This window comes from Stenella coeruleoalba (assembly GCF_951394435.1).
Source record: "Stenella coeruleoalba genome assembly, chromosome: 18".
Taxonomy (NCBI): Eukaryota; Metazoa; Chordata; class Mammalia; order Artiodactyla; family Delphinidae; genus Stenella; species Stenella coeruleoalba.
In genome coordinates, this window is record NC_137164.1 from 9,547,982 (window position 1) to 9,568,010 (window position 20,029).

A 20,029-nucleotide genomic window follows, 5' to 3' on the forward strand; every position below is an offset into this window, starting at 1 on the left:
CTGGGTTACCACAACTTATTTCTGGGTCCAGACTGCAAAGCCTGTTTATTTCTTGGGTGCTTACTAAATGGGGTCACTGTATTAGAGAGAAAATACGGGATAAACAGTTTATGCTGACAATATTGAGTGTCGGAATCATCTATAATCCCTACTTCTAATTTGACCAGTTAGGTTGGTAAAGACCTAGCTCAAGGAGACACAGACTCTGGGCATCTACTCCAGAATGCTATCAGACTAATGAAGAGATGTGGCTGCATGGGTGTAAGGACAGAACATCTTGCAAAGGACTTCTACATTTCTTCAATAAGAAAAAGGGGGAGGAGCCCAGAGAAGGTTCAATCTTCCATCTCACCCTTGGCATCCCTGCCCTCTGTCCAGGCTTCATACCTTCTTCTTCTCTAGACCTCTCTTCCACCCCTGTGGTCACTGGCCAACTCAGGAGATACTGCTGGAGAGACAGGAGGCAAGAAGATCCAGAGACTAGACTCACCGTCAGCTCAGGGACCCTTCCATCCACACGTCCCACATGTCCCCCATTTCCAGAAACATCTTCCAGCAGCTAACACTTGGGGAAAGCATTCCTAAATCCTACACTGCCTGGGAACTGTGCTGTGGAGGAAGGCCACCTTCCCTTACTGTGGCAGGTATGATGTGGTGACTAACCAGACCTAATGCTCCCAGCATGGGCTCTGCGAAGGCTCAGACCACTTCCTGCATCCGTGGCCCTACTAGGAGGTAGGTCCAAGGAGCATGCACAGAAGAAAGACCACAGCCAGGAGGCTGGGGGAGGTGCTAAGGAGGGGACTGGCCTTCTAACCTAAGCAAGGGTTCTTAAGAACCTCTTGGCTCAGAATAATCACCTCTTTTCTTCCTCTGAATCATGAGCAATGGATTCCAAAAGGGAGGCCACTCTTTTGCAGCCCCAAAATGAGGAGAGCGGATCCACAGCTAGACAGGGGTTGTGGGCAGCTATCTACCAGCACCAACCACTGTCCAACCGTCTTTGCCCAAATCCTCCCCTCTACCCCATAAACATCTGTCTCCCAGAGCTCTGGATACGCTCCCTAGCCTTGTCTTGACTCCCCCGCCCACACAGGCAGTGGACGTGTCCCTCGTGGAAAAGACGAAGTTGGGAGAGGGACCGATCTCCTGGAGCCCACTTGGGCTGGGCACTCATTCACTCACTGGGCTGGGGTGGGTGGATGGTGGCGGAGCCGGGGCCAGCCCAGGCAAAACGGCCACTCGAACGAAGACTCCCCAGGTAACCCCCGCGCCTGCTCCCGGTCCCACGCGCCGCGCCCCGCCGAGCTGTCCGCGCGCGCGGGGCGGAGCCCACACGCACCAGGTCCCCGCGCGCGGAAAGCGGGGAGCGCTGGCGCTCCGGCCCGGCCCAGCAAGGGGGTGAGAGCAGCCTCCTCCGCCCATCCCCGGGCTCTGAAAACCTGTGCCGGGAGCCCACAGCGGCGGCGGGGAGGTGGGCCGGGCGGGGCGACGCGGCCCGCGCCTCCTCCCGCTCCCGCGGTCCCGAGTCTCGGGGGCACCGACCTGCCAGCCGTCTCTCTCGGACGTTTTTCCACAGCCGATCCCAGGCTCTGGCGGTAGAGTCCCGCAACTGCTCACTGATTGACCGCCTGAGCTGCGTTTGGAAAGGTTTCAGCTTGCCGGTCATTTTAGATCCGTCCTCATAACGACCAGCGGGCTTGCCACAGCCAGTCCAGCGTGGCCCGCAACCCAGACCCCCGGCGACTCGAGACGCCAGACGCGGGATTCCCGCTGGGGTCCCGGGACCAGCCAGGGGCGCGACAGGGGTCCTCCGCCGTCCAGCGCGGGGGCCGGGACGCGTTGCCACTGCGCGCGCCGCGCAAGGGTAACTTCGGCGCTCCGTCGACTCCTCTACCCCTTTCCCCCTTTCCTCCCCTCCCTCCCCTCGGCTCAGCGCTCCTCCGCTCCCCTCCTCTCCCGTCCTTCCCTCCCCTCTCCCTCCCGGACGGTCCAGCGCCCCACTCCTTCCCCTAGGGAGCTTTCTCTCCCTCCCTCCCTAGCCTAAATCTGACAGCTCGGTCCCGACGGGCTCCGACTACGGAGTTTCCATCCCTCTTTTCACTTTCACTCAGAGGCCAGGGGCTGTACCATATTCCTCCCATTTCTTGACACTTTACATTTTTTCACTCAGAAAGCGCCACCATCACAACCATTACAAAAATTTTAAACTGTGCCATAGCTAGTGCCAAAATAACTCATCGTAGTTTTCCTGAATTCAAATCACTTGAATTCGACTCCTCAGTTTGGCTGACATTCTTTTGGAGTTAGATACTGGTGCACTTGTATTATATCAATCTTTCCTGGTTTCATCAATGAGATGATTATCTGGCTGCAATCTACAATCAAATTAAAATGATTTATTCATTGCACAGCCATTGACTATGAGGAAAATAACTTGTAAATTTAAGGTCAAACCTTGTGGAGCCTACATAAAATAGATTTACATGTTCTGGTAAAGCACTAAAATCTGTATGCAGTTAGAAAAGCAGGTATTATGGGGAAGTGAAATGTGAAAAGAATTTTAAGGTATTTTAGCCAATAACATAATAATAGGCTTATAATTAGAAATTTACCCTAATTCCTGCAGGGAAGAGGGGGGAAATATACCGTGTTTGTTGTTGTTGTTTTTTAACATCTTTATTGGAGTATAATTGCTTTACAATGATGTCTATATACTGGTTCTTTAAGAAATACTGAGGAGATGGTGTCCAAGTCATTTCCCTGGGCTCCAAAGCCTCACTCAAAAGATAAAGACAATACTAGCTCAGGCCTCAGGGTGTCCTGCTTTTCTCAAGGTTTTGCTTCGAAAGAGCTTGGAGGACCTTTAGAGAAAGTAATGACAACAACATTTGATGTAACGCAAGGATATGGGATGTGATTAATGTCATACATCTCAAGTTTGGCTAAAGAAACTGAACTATTTCAAAAGAGAATTTCTGGGGCTTCCCTGGTGGCGCAGTGGTAGAGTCCGCCTGCCGATGCAGGGGACACGGATTCGTGCCCCGGTCGGGGAAGATCCCACATGCCGAGGAGAGGCTGGGCCTGTGTGCCACAACTACTGAGCCTGCGCGTCCGGAGCCCGTGCTCTGCAACGGGAGAGGCCACAGCAGTGTACCGCAAAAAAAAAAAAAAAAAAAAAAAAAAAGAATTTCTGGATTATTTAAACAGTGAAATTGCTTGAATATCACTTCTTTTTAATTGCCTTTGTATCAGGCTGCTAAATAAGAACCAGGGTTTAGTTAGCTGTTTTCTTTGTCTTTTCTTTTTTTAAAAAAAAAATTTCAGGTGCTCCGTGTGAAGTTTGAAAATTAAAGAAAATTATCCAGTCCTCTCTCTATTATATAAATTGCTATTGACTTAAGGAGTGGAAATTAACAGCTACCTGAAGTATTCCCTCTGCAATTCTATACTTTTAGTAAATATTCCCTCCACGAGTTTATATTGTTGGTAGAAAATGGGGGGGGAGAAATGATGGTAAAAAACATCTTTATTGTCTTATTCTCTTATTTTAAATATTCAAAAATGTTCACTAGTGAAACACTTCAGAAGAAGCTAGAAACTAATGGTTGAGCTTTTTTTTTTGTGCCATCCTGGTAAACCTTTGAAATTGTCAGTTATGAAGCAATAAGTCATGGATCAGAAATGGACTTGAAACTATGGCAGCCAGTTACAGACTAATCCAGATTGCTTTCTGGACCCATGCCAAATACCCTTTTGATTACATCCTGTTTTGTATGCATGTAGTGGTAAGGAAATGCTCTGCCAGAAGCAAGATTTGTGTTATCTTAAAGTGACTGCCGTACAGTATAACGACAAAACATTTCACAATTACATTCCCAGGGAAGCTGTGTACTTAACTTTAAAAAGAGGATCTCTAATTGAATCAAACGGAGGCAGTAGTTGTAACATTATACGCACGGGAAGAGAACAGTACAAGGAACATTCCAGCTATTCCACTGATCATTTAGCTCTAAGGATCCTGGGTCCCTACTGCTTTCTATTTTAATACATATTTTATATTCAGATGTCATGGATTAGGGGTTTTCTTTAAATGACTAACGTGAAGACAAATTCCGGCTTTGCAAATTTGTTTAGCTCTGGCTGTTGAAGGGTCCATGGATTGAGGACTGTCCATGAGAAGCCAGATGAAAGACTGGAGTGATCTCCCCAGAACAGGTGCCATACAGCACAGCACAGCCCCCTGCCTGGCTGGCTGCTGGCCCTGCTGAAGGAAATCTTGCAGCTGTGCAGATGCAGCAGCCACAAATGCAAGGGTTCTAAACTCAGCAGGGCTACTTGGAGACTTTTATACAGGCCCTCAGCATCCACTCCCATTTTCCAGGAGCCCTATTTCAAAGCTGAACCTTAAGGATGACACCCCCCCCCTTGGGGTCTTCACCTTGAGCGGATGACAATACCACCAACTTCACAGAAAAGAAGTCAGGCAACTCCTTACCCCTATAACCTTCTTACTTACTCCCTTCCCTCCCAACACAGGAAAGAGGTACCTCTCTTCCTACCCAAGATCTAGCCCTTGACCTGTGTGCTCTGCTTACCGTCCTTTCTTGTCCCTACGAGGGGTTGGCTATATCAGTTATTTCCTCGATCTCCTACAGCCTCAACCCCTCCTTCTCCATGGGCTCAACCTTCTAGTCTTACACCTCTTTAAACCAAACCCAAACCAAAACAACAACCACCATAACAAAACACACTGCCTCTACCCTGTATATCTTAGAAAAGAAGTATTCCCTTATCAACACTGCAGTCTGGGCTCCCTCAGCAACTCACTGAAACCAGTCTTGGCAAGGTCACCAGTAACTGCCTGGTTGCTACATCTAATGGATGTTTCCTGTTGTCCTTGCTCCTTCTCGGGTGTGTGCACGAGAGGACACTGGTGACCATCCCTTACTCTTGACACTGCCTTGTCTTGTGGCCGTCAGGCTACACTGTCCCCTGGGTCTCTGTGCCCTGCGTGGCTGAGGTGCTTGTCTTCAGAGCTGCCCTTCCACCAGCTTGATGCCGGCATTCCCTGGGTTTCAGTCCTTGGCCCCCACCCCCACTTCTTCCTCACGCTTCAGCTTCCCTGGATGATTATATTCCTTCCCGTGGTTACAGCCCTCACCTCTCAAGGCCCAACCTGATACAGACAGAAAGTACACATGTTTTTGAGATTATGGCTACAGGCAGAGTTGAGTTTGACTCTGGGCAAGTTTTGGACCCTCAGCACTCCCTACCTATGGGATTGTATTGTGTATTAAGTGGAATAATCACAAAGAAAAGATTCAATCAATGCTACCATATCGCTGTCCAATCATTATCACTGTCACATTGTTCTCCTATCCCAAATCATTTCTGAGCCTCTGACACCCAATCGAAATAACCCATTACTCCCTCTCGTGGCATGCAGCTTAATTTTCTTTATGGCACTTATCACTTCTGGACATTTTCTTGTTTGTTTGTTTGTGGTTTGTCTCCAAGGCAAACCTTGAGCAATGTTAGATCGAGGCCTTGTCTGTCTGATTCACCATTGTGTCCTCAGGACCTAGGTCAGCCCCTGACAGTTGTGCTCAGCAAAAACTTGCAGAATAAATGAGTGATTTCTCTCTGATGTTATATATTGTTTACTTTACTAATGGATATTTCTAAAAATTTCCCTCTAAATCTACTCTTCCAACTCTATTTCCTATGTTAGCCAAGTGATGCGATCACCCACACATCTCGTGTCCAAGAGAGAATCTAGAAGACATTCTGAACTCCAAAAGTTCTTATATTGCTTCAATCTTTCTCTGTCTCTCCACCCCCACAGTAACTGGTTTAGTCCATGTTTTCTTCTTTCCTCCCCTGAATTTCAGCATAATGAGCTTCACATTAGAAAGCTACTGCTCTCACTCAGTTCTATCTTTATACATTCCTTCTACTTGAACGCTTTTCCTCTGATTTTTTGCTTCACTCATCCTTCAAGATTCAACTCAGATGTCACCTCCTCCTGGAAGCCCTCCACGAATCCCAGTGGCTGGACTGTTCCTCCTCTCCTGCGTTCCTACAGCACCTTGGGCCCATCTCTGGAGGAGAACTTATCACAGAGCACTGTGGGCACTTGTCTGCTTTCCTCTCAGCCTCCTTACTAGTCCTGAGTTTCTCCAGTGGGACTGGTACTTTTATTTCTGAATCCCTTATGCCTTTTTCAGTGAACAACACATAAAGGCTCATTTACTGACTAAATGAATATTCCATTATAGTTTTGGATGGCTGGTTATTACTAGAGTCTGCTCCTTAGTACAAGTGCAAACCATAATTATGCTTGTGGCATCATTATTTATCACTCTATTTACATCAAGTTTATTAATTTTAAGTAATACATGTTGATGGTTACAGATTTTTAAACATAGAAAAGTATACGTAGAAATATTAAAAATACCTGTAATATTACCAGAAAGAAAGAGCTGATAACGATTGAAAATTTTCCTTTTCAGTTTTTTTCTTTACACATTAAAAAAATTAGAATAACTTTTATACCAAATTTTGAAATTTTTCTCATTTAGCATTAGATTGTGAGCATTTTCCCAATTTATTGTTGTATTTTGAAATACAGTTTTTAATGAATATATAGAATTCTGTTGGATAGACATACATAATTTATTTTCAAACTTTCTAATTTTGGACATTTCATTCCAAATTTCTGCAATTACAAACAATACTGTCAACAACTTTGGCAAAAGCAAAAGCAAAACAAAAAAAAGGTTTTTTCTTTCTCTTTCTCCTAATGCTGTATGATTAAGACCCATCACCACTGTGACCCCCAATCACAAGTAATAAGTAGGTCCTGCCACCCATCCACCTATACATATGAAGCCAGTGTCTCTGAATTCTCTTAAATTCCTATATTTTCTACTCCTCCTTCCATGTTCCACTCATCTGTGCCATCACCCCTTATGCCTAAGAATGGAGAAGCACATTCTCCTGTCCACTTGTTGAATATTTTGTTGTCAGAAGCCTTTGCTTTAGAAAAAAATCCAATTTCTAACTGTCCCAAGCCAGCAATCCTTTGCCAGGAGCCTATGGTCACAGTCCATTATTTCATGTTTTCCAGCTTTTCTGTAGGAAATTGCCTTCCTTGCTGTGACCCATTGCCCCTCACTGCACGACAGAAGGGTGAAGAGCTCCCTGGGACTCTTCCTGCATGTTCCCTCCCCAAGAGAGATATGATGTAGCAACCACTCCTCCCATGCTCCCTTCAGGCTACACTCCAGGGTCTTGTTGTTGGAGATTCTGAAATGAAATCTCAAATTATTTATTTCCTCATAAAAAATGTTGCCAGAAGTTCTGAAGAAGATGGTTTTTCATGCTAGGTCCTGAGCTCACAGTCACCAATTTGTGCTTGTCCCATTGGATGTGTCTTAGTGGTCCATTGCCACGCTCTGAATCTGCCAAGCTGCTAATGCTAACAGTTTTCATGGCTTTGGAGGTTTTGTTCTGTTAATTAAAATATCACTGGGCTCCATGCTTTTGTGGAAGCAAAATTTGGTGTTAGCTCTAAGCTCTGTATTGCCAATCAATATCTTTGGCTATGTTTAGTATTTTCCTGATGTAGACTTGTAAATGCCTGGAATCTTCAGGCTTAATATCGTATCATAATATCTCACTAACTTTACAAATATTGTAATTCTTTTCTTTTTTTAACTTTTTATTTTATATTGAGTATAGTTGATTAACAATGTTGTGATAGTTTCAGATGTACAGCAAAGTGATTCAGTTATGCATATACATGTATCTATTCTTTTTCAAATTCTTTTCCCATTTAGGTTGTTACATAATATTGAGCAGAATTCCCTGTGCTACACAGTAGGTCCTTGTTGGTTATCCATTTTATTTTATTTTTTTATTTAATTTATTCTTTAACATCTTTATTGGAGTATACTTGCTTTATAGTGTTGTGTTAGTTTCTGATGTAAATTGATACAGCCACTATGGAGAACAGTATGGAGGTTCCTTAAAAAACTAAAAATAGAATTACCATATGACCCAGCAATCCCACTACTGGGCATATACCCTGAGAAAACCATAATTCAAAAAGAGTCATGTACCACAATGTTCATTGCAGCTCTATTTACAATAGCCAGGACATGGTCATCCATTTTAAATATAGCAGTGTGTACATGTCAATCCCAAACTCCCTAACTATCCCTTCCTCCCACCCTTCCCCGCTGGTAGCCATAATTTCATTCTCTAAGTCTGTGAGTCTGTTTCTGTTTTGTAAGTAAGTTCATTAGTATCATTTCTTTTTAGATTCAGCTTATATCATACGATATTTCTCTTTCTCTGTCTGACTTACTTCATTCAGTATAACAATCTCTAGGTCTGTGCATGTTGCTATATTTTTTATGTACACTTTGGAAGACCATAATAGCACATGCCCATGGAGTATTTTGTGTTTGTTTATTTTTGTTTATTACCCAACTTGCCGCTTCACTGGAGTGGAAATTCCAGGAGAGCAGGGAATTGTCTTTTTCCCAGCACCTAGAACAGTGTCTGGTACAAAGTAGGCCCTCAATGAATGCAAGTGATGAATAAATAAATAATACATCATTTGCAAGAAAGCTCATGCCCTGACTGGAAATTCTAAATGATACCTGATGCTGTCCTATCTCTTCTGGGGAACTTAGTTTCAACTCACAACTGCAGGGACTTTTGTCTCCAACTTCACCCACCCACCCCCATGGACACACCCTGGACGGAGTCACACCATCCACACTGCTGTGCTTTCAAATTCTCGAACTTTTATCTCAACTTCTAGAACCATCTTGTGTCCTTCCAGCATTCCTCATCTGGTCTCATAATCCTTGCTTTTGCTTTTCCTTTACTTAATCAGTCCCTCTCCTTGGCTTCACTCCCTTCTAAGTCTTGGGTTTAGCGCCATGAGCCAGCCTTCAACCACTTTCTCATTACACACACACAGAGCTATTTCAGTTCCTAGTTATTTCATGCCTGTCTGGCGAAACCGCTATATCCACTCTTACATCCAGGCCACCACAGGCTGTCAATGAAATCTCAGAACTGCCCAACAGGTGACAGGATGCTGATGGAGTGAGAGTCATTAGCAAAATTTTCAGTGTGTCTCTAGCTGGGTCTTGTTCCTGTTCTCCACAGTGGCTGTCTCAAAACATCACCACTTTCCTCAAGGCCCAGGCACACGTAAAAATTTTTTTGTTTTATTGTGGTAAAATATACATAATATAATATTTATCACTTAACTCTTCGTAAGTATACATTTCAGTGGTATTAAATACATTCACAATGTTGTATAATCATCACTATCTATATAATACTTTTTTCTTCATCTCCAGTAAAAACACTGTGCTCATGAACAATAACTCTTCTTTGCCTCCTGCCCACAGCCCCTGGTAACCTCTATTCTACTTTCTGAATGAATTTGCCTCTTCTAGGTACCCCACATAAGCCATGCACACTTTCTTCCTTCTCACCTTCACATAAACGCTTGCCTGATGTGTCACAGAGAAAACAGAGAAAATGGCAGCTCCCTGAATGCACACACTCTGTGGCCTCAGGGCCTTTGCACTACTTTCTCCTGCCAGGACACACTGGTTCTTCCTCTTTATAGACATACCTAAGCTCCATAGAGTAATAGTTTCATGCCCCCATTGGATTGTGATCCCCTTGAAGGTAGGAAGTAAGTTTTTAATATCTGTATCCCTAGTGGAATATAGTGCCCAATACATGGTAAGGGCTCAATATATATTTATTGAATGAATACGAATTGTAAATTGGGGTTATAAAGTGGGCTAGGGAAGCTGGGTGTGCCCATGTGTTATCCACTCATATGCTGAAATATTTAACATTAATCCACTAAAAGGTAGAAACTGATAAACATGCACACATAGGTACCAAGTCACAATTGATAAAAGAGCCAAGAATGACAGGAAATTTAATAATAGTAAAATATCATGGGTGGATGTTATGAACTATTTTAGAACATTTAATCAAGCTGATTAATTACTTAGGGTTTTTTCCTCCCAATCTGCATTTTACATTTGAGAAAACTAATCTTTTCATAATTTAACACCCTCCTTCCACCAATACTAGGGTTGGAGTCTAAAGTTTTCTGTGTTACAATTTAAATGCAGTCATCAGTATCATAAATATACAATAGAAATGAATTGGGTTATCCTTAATATGTAGGAGTGTTCTGTGAATTTAACATTCAGGGTAAACATGTGATTCTCTGAATAGGAACACAGTATTGAAAAACAAAAATCAATGTCTTATCTAGGGGAAAAAATACAAATTTTTGGTCGATAAAGTGTGCGTGGTTTTAAAGGAGAATAGAATAATGGTTAAGAAAAAGAAAGAGAAGAAAAAAGCTATAGGGTGTGGGTAAGAGCAGAAGGACAGAAGTTAAATGAATCCAGAGGAACAAAAAGGGGCTCCAATACAGCATACCAAAGCGGTGGGGCAGAAAGAGTAGCTGTTGGAATTGAATCTGGAGAGAAGCAACTGCAAGACGTAAAAACTCTTAGAGTAAGAATCAGTTGGTCACCTTCCACGAAAGCGTGAGGTGATCACAAAACAAACTGATTTAGGCTCAACTGAGCTCCAGCAGGAGAGGGCCCCGGTTCTCTGGAGAGTGAAAAGGCGGGCTGAAAGGAATAGAAGAGGGTCTGGGGTGCTGGAGCAAACAAAAGTCCATAGCCTCAAAGAATTCTAATAGAGAAATCTAGAGAGTAACAGGAATTGGGAAGTGGAGGTGCTGGAAAGTATTGTTCAGAGCCTTCAAGTTGGGCAAGGGACACCGCGCAATATAAAACTACACTAAATATGCACATCAACCATTTACAGCCGGTGTCTGGTGTCCGGCATTTCATTCCACTGTGACAGGGTGAAACTGTGCATTAGAACAGCTCTGTATGCTGGACGACAGCAGCTGGGGCTGGAGATGGGAGCCCTGCCAGGGAAGTTAAGGCAGGGTGGCAAGGCTGGAGACGTCCCCCAGCTTGACCCTTACATGGTGCAGCCAAAAGTAAGCACAAGATTTTCTAGCAGATGAAATGTTATGTATTTCATCAAAGGGGTTTTGTAGACAAATCATGGGAGAACTACACACAAAATGCAATCCCTTGGCTTTCAATAACTTGAAGAATAAATTATGTTCTCTGGAACCCTCACTTATGAACTGTAATTCACTGCAGGTCAGGTGTCTGACCAGGAAAACATTTTGCTCTATCGTCTCTCTACTCATTATACTTTTCTTGGTATAACTATTAAACATAATAATTTTCACTTGAGACATTAATTATCCCTGCTCACAAATCCTTTCTGTTATTTTTCTAATTTCTCTTTAATGGCTTTATTTTATTTTAGCCACCTTCATGTTCTTAAATAACATCTTCATTAAGATACTAATGGCATACCACAAAATTCACCCATCGATTGTTTTAAGCAAGTGTTTTCTTAATACTATTAGTTGGAGATGTACCATAGGGTTCTATGGCCTTTTCCCCCATGTACAGCATCGTAGACACAGAATAGTGTAAACTCGTTCAGTAAGCAAATGCACATATACTTCATGTGTTTACATCCCTTGGCTACGATTGTTAAAAATGCTTGTGAACAATATTTCCTAACTTTATATCATAGTTATCTTAAGAAAGACAGGATAAAGGATAAAACCCTTCCCCAGATACTGGAGAGATTTAATAAATACTTTGGAGGCTGTTAAATATGTTTGTTCTCAGATTGACAGGATTTCCCTGTAATTAATCTGGCACAATGAATTCTTAGAGCAGGGTTATCTCTAACACTTGTACTTCATTCTCCCAAAACAAGATTTCTTAGAAATAACTATTTTAATGTTTGCGTTCCTAACCTCACTTCTCTTATTATTTCTGTAAGGCCATAAAAACCTAACCAGGCATCTGCTTTTGATTTTAGATTTCTGTTTTTTCCTTTAAACTTTCTAAGCACCTGCCTAACCAGCTAACCAAGCTTCCCTTCCTTCACCAGCATTCATTCCTCCCACATGACGCTGTTAGGTTTTTCCTTAGTTCGCTTAGCTTTTTAAACACCTGCAGTTCAACAACAAGGATAGTATTGTCTGGCTATTTCACTTAGCAATGAGTTGATTTACCTGTCAAGATAAACTTCACTGTACATATTATTGGCTCTCTGGATTAATGCCTTATAAAACAGCACATTTGCACTGTTCTATGCCCTTCACGAGCATTAAACACTGATTTCATTTGATAGGCCAGATACTATATCAACATTATTTAATGAAAGGAGCTTACTGCTGGGGGTTCAAAGATGAACTGGTATGAAAGTGAAACTTGTGGATTCATGCTAAATGTTTATTTGTTATAAGGGATCTTTAGCAGTTATGACAGGAATTATCCATGTCCCAAAAAAGAATACTGTATAGGTATCTAGTAGTCCAAGTTTGCTTTAAAAATACATTAAAATAAATATATAGCTAAATGATTAATGACAGCATTAACAGCATGAACACTCATCACCCTTCTGTCACTATGCAGATAAATATATCAAGAAAAAGGGAAATGTAGAATTTTCATCAGGTCAGAGATGCACTATATCATAGTTCAAATGACATAATGTTTTTTTTTATCATTTTTCTTTTACAAAATGAATGTTAGACATAAAAAAGAATGTTTCCAGCTGTTTCTGGATCTTCTTTTAATTTATTTCTAATAAAGCATATATATGGGTAACAACTTCAAGCTGAGTTTTGAAACCTGAAGACAGTTTTCTGCCTTAAACAGTTAATCAAAGCCACATGAAAGCTTGCTTCAATTAAATTCAGTCTAAGATAGCTATGATCTGATTAACTGCAATAGACCAAAAAAAAAAAAAAAAGTTACAATTATCACTTCCCAATCATGAATAACTCAAAAAAAAAGGACAAAAAATGTTTTTAACTAGTAAAAGCAACAATAAATCTTGCTTCAAATATTAAAAACCATTCTTTATGGTTTAATATCCATTTGCTTACATCCTGAGTGTTGTATTCTTGAATTTACTAATTTACTTTAACCTGTTCTATTCTGCTTTCATCTTGGTGGGAAAAGCATCCCAAGGTAAAATGGCAGCTAGCCATGTATCTAATATGCTTTTACCTTATTGTGCAATGGAAACCAATTAGAGACGATTTGGTAAAAAAACTCAATTGTAACTCACAGTATTTTTTTCCTGTCAATATTAAACATTTTAGTGGAAGGTGATATTTCAAATTGAACTACATTAAAGAAGGTTTTTATGCTATGTGAATTTCAGAATTTAGTAATCTCTCACACTGTGGGTAGTTCCTAACTAATGCATATCAATATAGATCTGTCATTTTCAGATATATGACCGTTTGGGAAAAGTGCCCAAAGGGCCTGGTACCTGTAAGAACTCTCCTCCCCTTTCTGATAACAGGGCTTGTGATTTCCTTCCCCTTCCTCCTTCCATCACTGCTGTTTGGTACTACTTATGTCCCCAGTCTCTCCCTCGACTTCAAACACTTCTTATCTTAGGGCATTAAACCCTGTGAGTAATCCTTTACCCCACTTCCTCAAGGCACCCCTCCACCAATTCTTCCCTTCAATGTGTCTGAGCCGAGTAACACCGAACCAGTCCCCACCTCCCATCCTGGCCTAGCTCCTATAATACAGAAAAGCTTTTTCAATTAAGTGATATTTGTAAAAAGTGTAGACAAATCTAAGGCCCTCTTTGTATTCAGATATTATAATTAGCATTCATTCAGTCACTCAACAAGTACTCCTTGAGTACATCCTGTATACCAGACCCCAGGCGGAGCAACTGTCTTTCCTTATTATGGGCTTTGAAAATGAAGAGAAATACTGATAGTTTAGGAGGGAACAATTTTATTCGTGTTTCCTGCTTACTATTATTAGCAGGAAAACAATAACAAAAATCTTTGAAAACCTCAAGTTTAGTAAACATTTATTAGCCCTCTAGTATGTCCTGGGCTACGTGCTTGGCTCTAGAAAGAGCAACGTTAAGTGCAAAAGACCCTGTGCCATGCAGGGTCTTAAACAAGAGTGTGGACTAAGAGAGCTTTGAGAATGAGAATGAGCTTATATCTGGGACAGGAATAAGGTGGTGGCTGTGGACATGAAGCCAGTCGACCAGAACCAGAGCCAGAAGAGGCATCGAGAGGAGCCAGCCCAACATTCAGAGTGTCTTCCAGGGGCTTCGATAGGCAGGAGTTTCTAGCCTCCAACTAGAGGGCCTCCTGGGAGGCCCTCCCAATATTCCTTGTCAGAGATCCCTGCACCATCTACCCCTTCCCATCACTACAAACACTCCCTATTGAAACCTCTGAACAAGACCTTTGGACCACCAGGAGCAGGTTTGGGAAGTAAGTGAAGTGGTCAGATTTAGCAAATAAAAGTGCAGAGTGTCCAGTTAAGTTTGAATTTCAGATAAACAGCAAAGAATTTTTACTAGAAGTATGTCCATGCAATACCTGTATTTGTATTGTTCTGTATTTTATCTGGGAACAGTAGAAATGGGATAATATTCTTATTTCTGTTTAGCCTCGTCAGGCAACCCAGACACCATTTCAGAAGTATTTTCTCCCACTTGTGATTCTTAGCTTCTCAAATCATTGAGACGTTTAGCAGGTGTCTCTGTGGTTGTCTTTCTGTGCTGACACAGATGAAATCCTACCTACCTCCTGAGTAGACTTTTCAAATACCCTGAAAAGTCACTCTCTATTCCATTTCAGTGCACTTGATGTTAGCTACCAAATAAACTATATATATATATATATATATATATATATATATATATATAATGCCCACTCCAAAAAGACTTAAATGTAAATCAAGAAACTTTTCTGACAGGTATTTATTTACCTGTCTTGAGCAGAGTTAATGGTCTGGAGACAAGTTTAGTGGTTCAAGGCGAAAAAAAAATCAACTTTAGACCATCTTTACTGGGTACGTAATTGTCTTCTGATCAACTACCACTTGTTTTAGGCTTGTAAACAAAGAAGTATCTGAAAGCTTACTTTCTCTTTTTTTAAAGAATGTGTGTCTACGTTTATAGACATAGACATATATAACATTATTTTGAAGGCAGTTGGAAGAAAAATCTCCCTTGTTTTGGGAACCACTTATTATTAATGGGATAGAGAATCACTGGGCTTGGTAAATGCTTACCAATATATTTGGTAATATAAAACAATATTTTATAATAATATAATAATTAATATAATATAAAGTAATATAAATATATAAGTAATATATAAAATATAAACATAGTAAGGTAAAAATTAGGTAATATAAAAAATAGAAACATAGTAAATATTCAGTATTCAAGAAATATCAATAGGTTAATAATCTTTTAATTTCTCCAGATACTTTTGATTTTATATTCAAAAGATAAATTGTCATGAAATGGATATAAGCTACAGGATAAAGTGCATAATCATATTGTTCATGGCCTTTATCCAAGTTAATGGCATTTATCCTTTCCAATCTAGCTCAGCCACTTGCTAGAACAAGTAATAGCTTCTCTGTGTCTCTGCTTTCTCATCTGTAAAATGGGGATAATAATTTCTCTACCTCACAGGACTGTTATAATGATTAAATAAGGTCATATTTATACAGCATTTAGAACAAGGCCTGGCACATATAATTGTCAATTACAATGAGCTCTTTCAAATTAATTGATTACAAATAATTATACTTACCACTTTGACTCTCCTAGAAGAGGAAATAAATTTTAGTATTTTACAGGCCACTTTTGCTGAGTTTCCTACTTTCTCATTCTTAGCTGGGTTTGGGGAATAGGGAACAATGGTTTTCATAACCATTTTATAACACAATTAGTTTCAGAAGGACAGCAAGAAATTAATATACAGCAAAAATCTGCTAATGCCACTTTCGTTGAATTTCAGTTTCACCGTACCTTGCTCATTCGTAGTTGGAACTGGGCAGTAGGAAACAATGTTTTTTACACTATAATTAGTTTCAGCAACAAGAAATTAATATACAGTGAAAACCTGCTAGTACTATTTGTTTTAATGTCCTAGGATTTATTTTAGTGTTTAGTTATAATTTAATAGATTTCTTGGGGCTTTGTGTAGCATTCACATGCAGAACAAAATTATTCGAGAGCACTAAGAAATTATTAAGAATATTAAGAAATAATTAATTTCCTTTAAAAACCTGTCTCAAGGTTTAGGATCAATTCACACCATCTCTAAATGAATGGGTATAAGATGTGCTAACAGAACTCATACAGTGGCTGTTCCTCAATAGGAGAAAGAATTTCATTTTCTGTCAGTTCGGTCCTTTTTTAATGTCAATGCTCCTACCATCTGAGCAAAGAGAAATTTTGTAAAGCTAACAGTCTTAACTATCTTCACCCTCACTGGCATCTGAAATCATACTATAGAAAAGGTCAGCTCTGGTTTTTTTTCTTTCCATATATACTTTGCTTAAACATCTGTGAAACACTGCATCCTCTCTGAAAAACTATTAAGAAAATGTACCCTCCTTCAGTCTGTGTAGGTAGACAGCAACCATTATGTATTCCAGACCAATGTCATTGAGGATGTCACACTAGATAGCATTTTGTTACCTCACCAAAAATATTTGCTATTTTAGCATTCTTCTTTCGATACAAAGGTTAGGATGAGGAAAATTTCAATATTTAATAACAGAACAACATGTAGATTCCAACACTACGCATGGTTTGCTCCAATTAAAAAGGCAAGGATTGAGGAATATCGTGGTTATCAAAAGGATTAACTGAAGGAAGGCAACATGCAATAGTGAGAAGGACACTGAACTGAGATGCTGCCAGGCCCTGACTCTCATCCTGGCACTGCCATTAGGAGATATGTAATGTTAGGTCGGTCTCTTAAACTCACCACTTCTCATTTGCTTCCTCACTTGTGAAGTGAGAGAAGCAGAATAGATCCCCTATGAGATCTCTCTTCTAAAATTATACAATTTCAGGTAAATGTATATACCCAACACATGAACTCCTCCTTTGCAATTTAAGGGTTTTATTCAATACCATACTGCTTTTATTTCCAGAAGTGAAACTGGGAAAAGTAGTCACAGAGTTTACTTCCACTTCAATTCCAAATAAGACTCAGATAAAGAGACTTAAAAACAATAGATCTTGTCTCAGGAACACCTGCCACATTTGAGACGTAAGACACAACCAATCAGAACAGGGAAAGTCCACAGATTCCCCACTCTAACCCTCTGCTCCTTTTAATGTAAACAATCAGATAAATCACTTAAAAACACAGGTTAGTGAACAAGTCAGCTGTAGCGGGGGAGGCGGGCTAAGCACTAAATGTAAACAGGGGAAATTATGTAAACTTTATATATCTGAAAGGGCACCAAAAGTTCTTCCCAAATGGGTAGTTTACCATAAAGTCAAGCGTTTAGTGAATAGAGTAAATAGAGAGTTATAATGAAAGGCTAAGTATGACCCTGGTTAACTACCCACACATACTCTTTAAAGACACCTACATATGTACATGAATGGACCATTATTAGTTCTTATTCATGTTAATCTAGTTGTCATTGAACTGTAGTTACTCAGTCCTAATGTTTTGCACAGGAATACTAAGGGCTTGACTCATGCCTTTGAAGCTGTTTCATAATTCAGAATAAAAATGACCCCAGGAAGGCAATCTCTTATGCCTTCTAAATGACTTTCTCTTGTCTGAACTTTTATTGTAAAAAATCAAGTAACCCTTTGTTGGGATGCTGTGCTAGTTACTCAAAGGAGTTTTATGTAATCTGCTCAAATTCGAACCAACAAGGACAATCAGAATTTCCATTAAGCTGTTCCATAGAGGACACTCGATAATAGCAGCACACAACCAACGTGACTCTAGATAATTTGTGGTAGAAAGTTCTTGAACTGAAAATGAATCACAGAGCAGAAAGACCAGAATGTGAGTAAGTAAAAGAATATTGGAATTGTTAATAGAGTTATAATTAGTAACTTTCTTGGCTTGTAAATTAGCCAAGTAATGCAGTTCAGAAATAATGAAGAACCTATCATCCCTTTTTTCTTTACCATCCTACAAATATTCACCGCCTTGTCATATCAGTGATGCATCTGATTAGAGGAGGACCAACAGGAGTCAGGCTTCAGGGTACCTTCTGAATTTTTATAAACATCCTTACTTCGCTGAAAATTCATTCTTTTAGAGTAACTTTCTAGTTCCCAAATGTCTTTGATCATGGGACAGCCCCTAGCCAAAGACAGGGATTTAAACTTTCATCTGATTGTCCCACAAATAATTTCTCATCTCCTTCTTGTCATACAATAGCAATTAATTTCAAAGCCTCGCTAGGGAAGTGTCAAAATTCTAAATCTAAGGACAATGATGGGGAATTTTCAGTACATGTTTTGAAGCTTCCTTTGTATACTCTAGTAGAGTTCAAGTCTGAAAACATTCACAATTATATTTGAAGTTCCTCAATCTCATTGGATTTGTCCCAAATAATTTTAAAGTTAATTTATATTTAGTTAGATTTTATCATAAATTTAAGGGCAGTGATAAATCATTAATTAAGTATCATTTATGAATTAAATTAAATATGAATATTTATCAGGTACCCTTTGAAGACATTGTAGTAGGGATATAAAAGTAGTTCCTACATCAAAGGATGCTCTAACAACAGAGTGAAAAGACAACCTATGGAATAGGAAAAATATTTGCAAATCATATATCTGATAAGGAGTTAATATCCAGAATATATAAAGAACTCCTATAACTCAACAACAACAACAACAACAAAACTTGATAAAAAAAAATGGGCAAAGGACTTGAATAGGCATTTCTCCAAAAAATATATACCAATGGTGAATAAGCACATGAAAAGATGCTCAACTCACTAATCATTAGGGAAATGCATATTGAAACCACCATTTCATACCATCCCATTTATAATGGCTATTATTAGAAACAAAACCCAGAAAATAACTAGTGTTGGCAAAGATATGGAGAACCTGGAATCCTTGTGCAGTGCTGGTGGGAATATTAAATGGTATGGCTGCTATGGAAAACAGTATAAAAACAATTCTCCAAAAAATTGAAATTAAGAAAAGAATCAAAAGCAGGGACTCGAACTGGTATTTGTACACCCATGTTCATGGCAGCATTATGCACAGTAACCAAAGGTGGAGGCAACTCAAGTGTCCATCACTGAATGAACAGATAAACAAAATGTGGTCTGCACATACAGTGGAATATTATCCAACCTTAAAATAAAGGGAATTCCTGGCACATGCTACAACACAGATAAACCTTAAAGAAATTACGCTGAGTGAAATAAGCCAGACACAAAAGGACAAATATTGTGTGATTCCACTTATATGAGGCACTTAAAGCAGTCAAATTCAGAAACAGAAAGTAAAGTGATTGTCAGGGTTTTGGGGGAGAAGGGAATAAGAAGTTAATGTTTGATGGGCATGAGTCTCAGTTGGGGACTATAAACAAAGTTCTGGAAACAGATGGTTGCACAACACGGTGAATGTACTTAAATGCCACAGAACTGCATACCTAAAAATGGTTACAATTGTAAATTTTCTGTTATAAGTTTTTTTTATTAAAGTACGTAAGTTAATTTACAATATTGTGTTAGTTTCAGGTATAGAGCACAGTGATTCAGTTATACATATATTTTTTTCAGATTCTTTTCCATTGTAGGTTATTACAAGATATTGAATATAGTTCCCTGTGCTTTATAGTTGGTCCTTGTGTGACTGTTTTACCACCATAAAAGAAAAGAAAAGAAAAGAAAAAAAATGGTTTGTGCCCATATTGAGCTTACAATATAGTGAGGAAATAAGTGTGTATATAAAATTAGTACGTGAATAGCTATAATATAATGTAAATTAAATAATAATAAGACAGTAGAAATTAAATACTATGGTGTTCAGAGAACGCAAAGGTAACAGTTGTTTTAGG

At 39.8% G+C, this 20,029-nt stretch overlaps 1 protein-coding gene across 4 annotated transcripts in view; it reads right to left on the bottom strand.

The window, feature by feature from the left end:
- STARD13 (StAR related lipid transfer domain containing 13) overlaps positions 1 to 20,029 on the bottom strand; it is a 383,423-nt gene that overhangs the window by 218,820 nt on the left and 144,574 nt on the right. Inside the window, exon 1 of one of the 4 annotated variants that reach the window (XM_079903295.1) lies at positions 1,546 to 1,870. The exons of the other annotated variants lie outside the window; for them this stretch is intronic. Coding sequence (XP_079759421.1) covers positions 1,546 to 1,669 — 124 coding nt within the window. The 5' untranslated portion in view covers positions 1,670 to 1,870. Of the gene's footprint in view, positions 1 to 1,545; positions 1,871 to 20,029 lie in introns of those variants that run through there. 4 annotated transcript variants of the gene reach the window in all.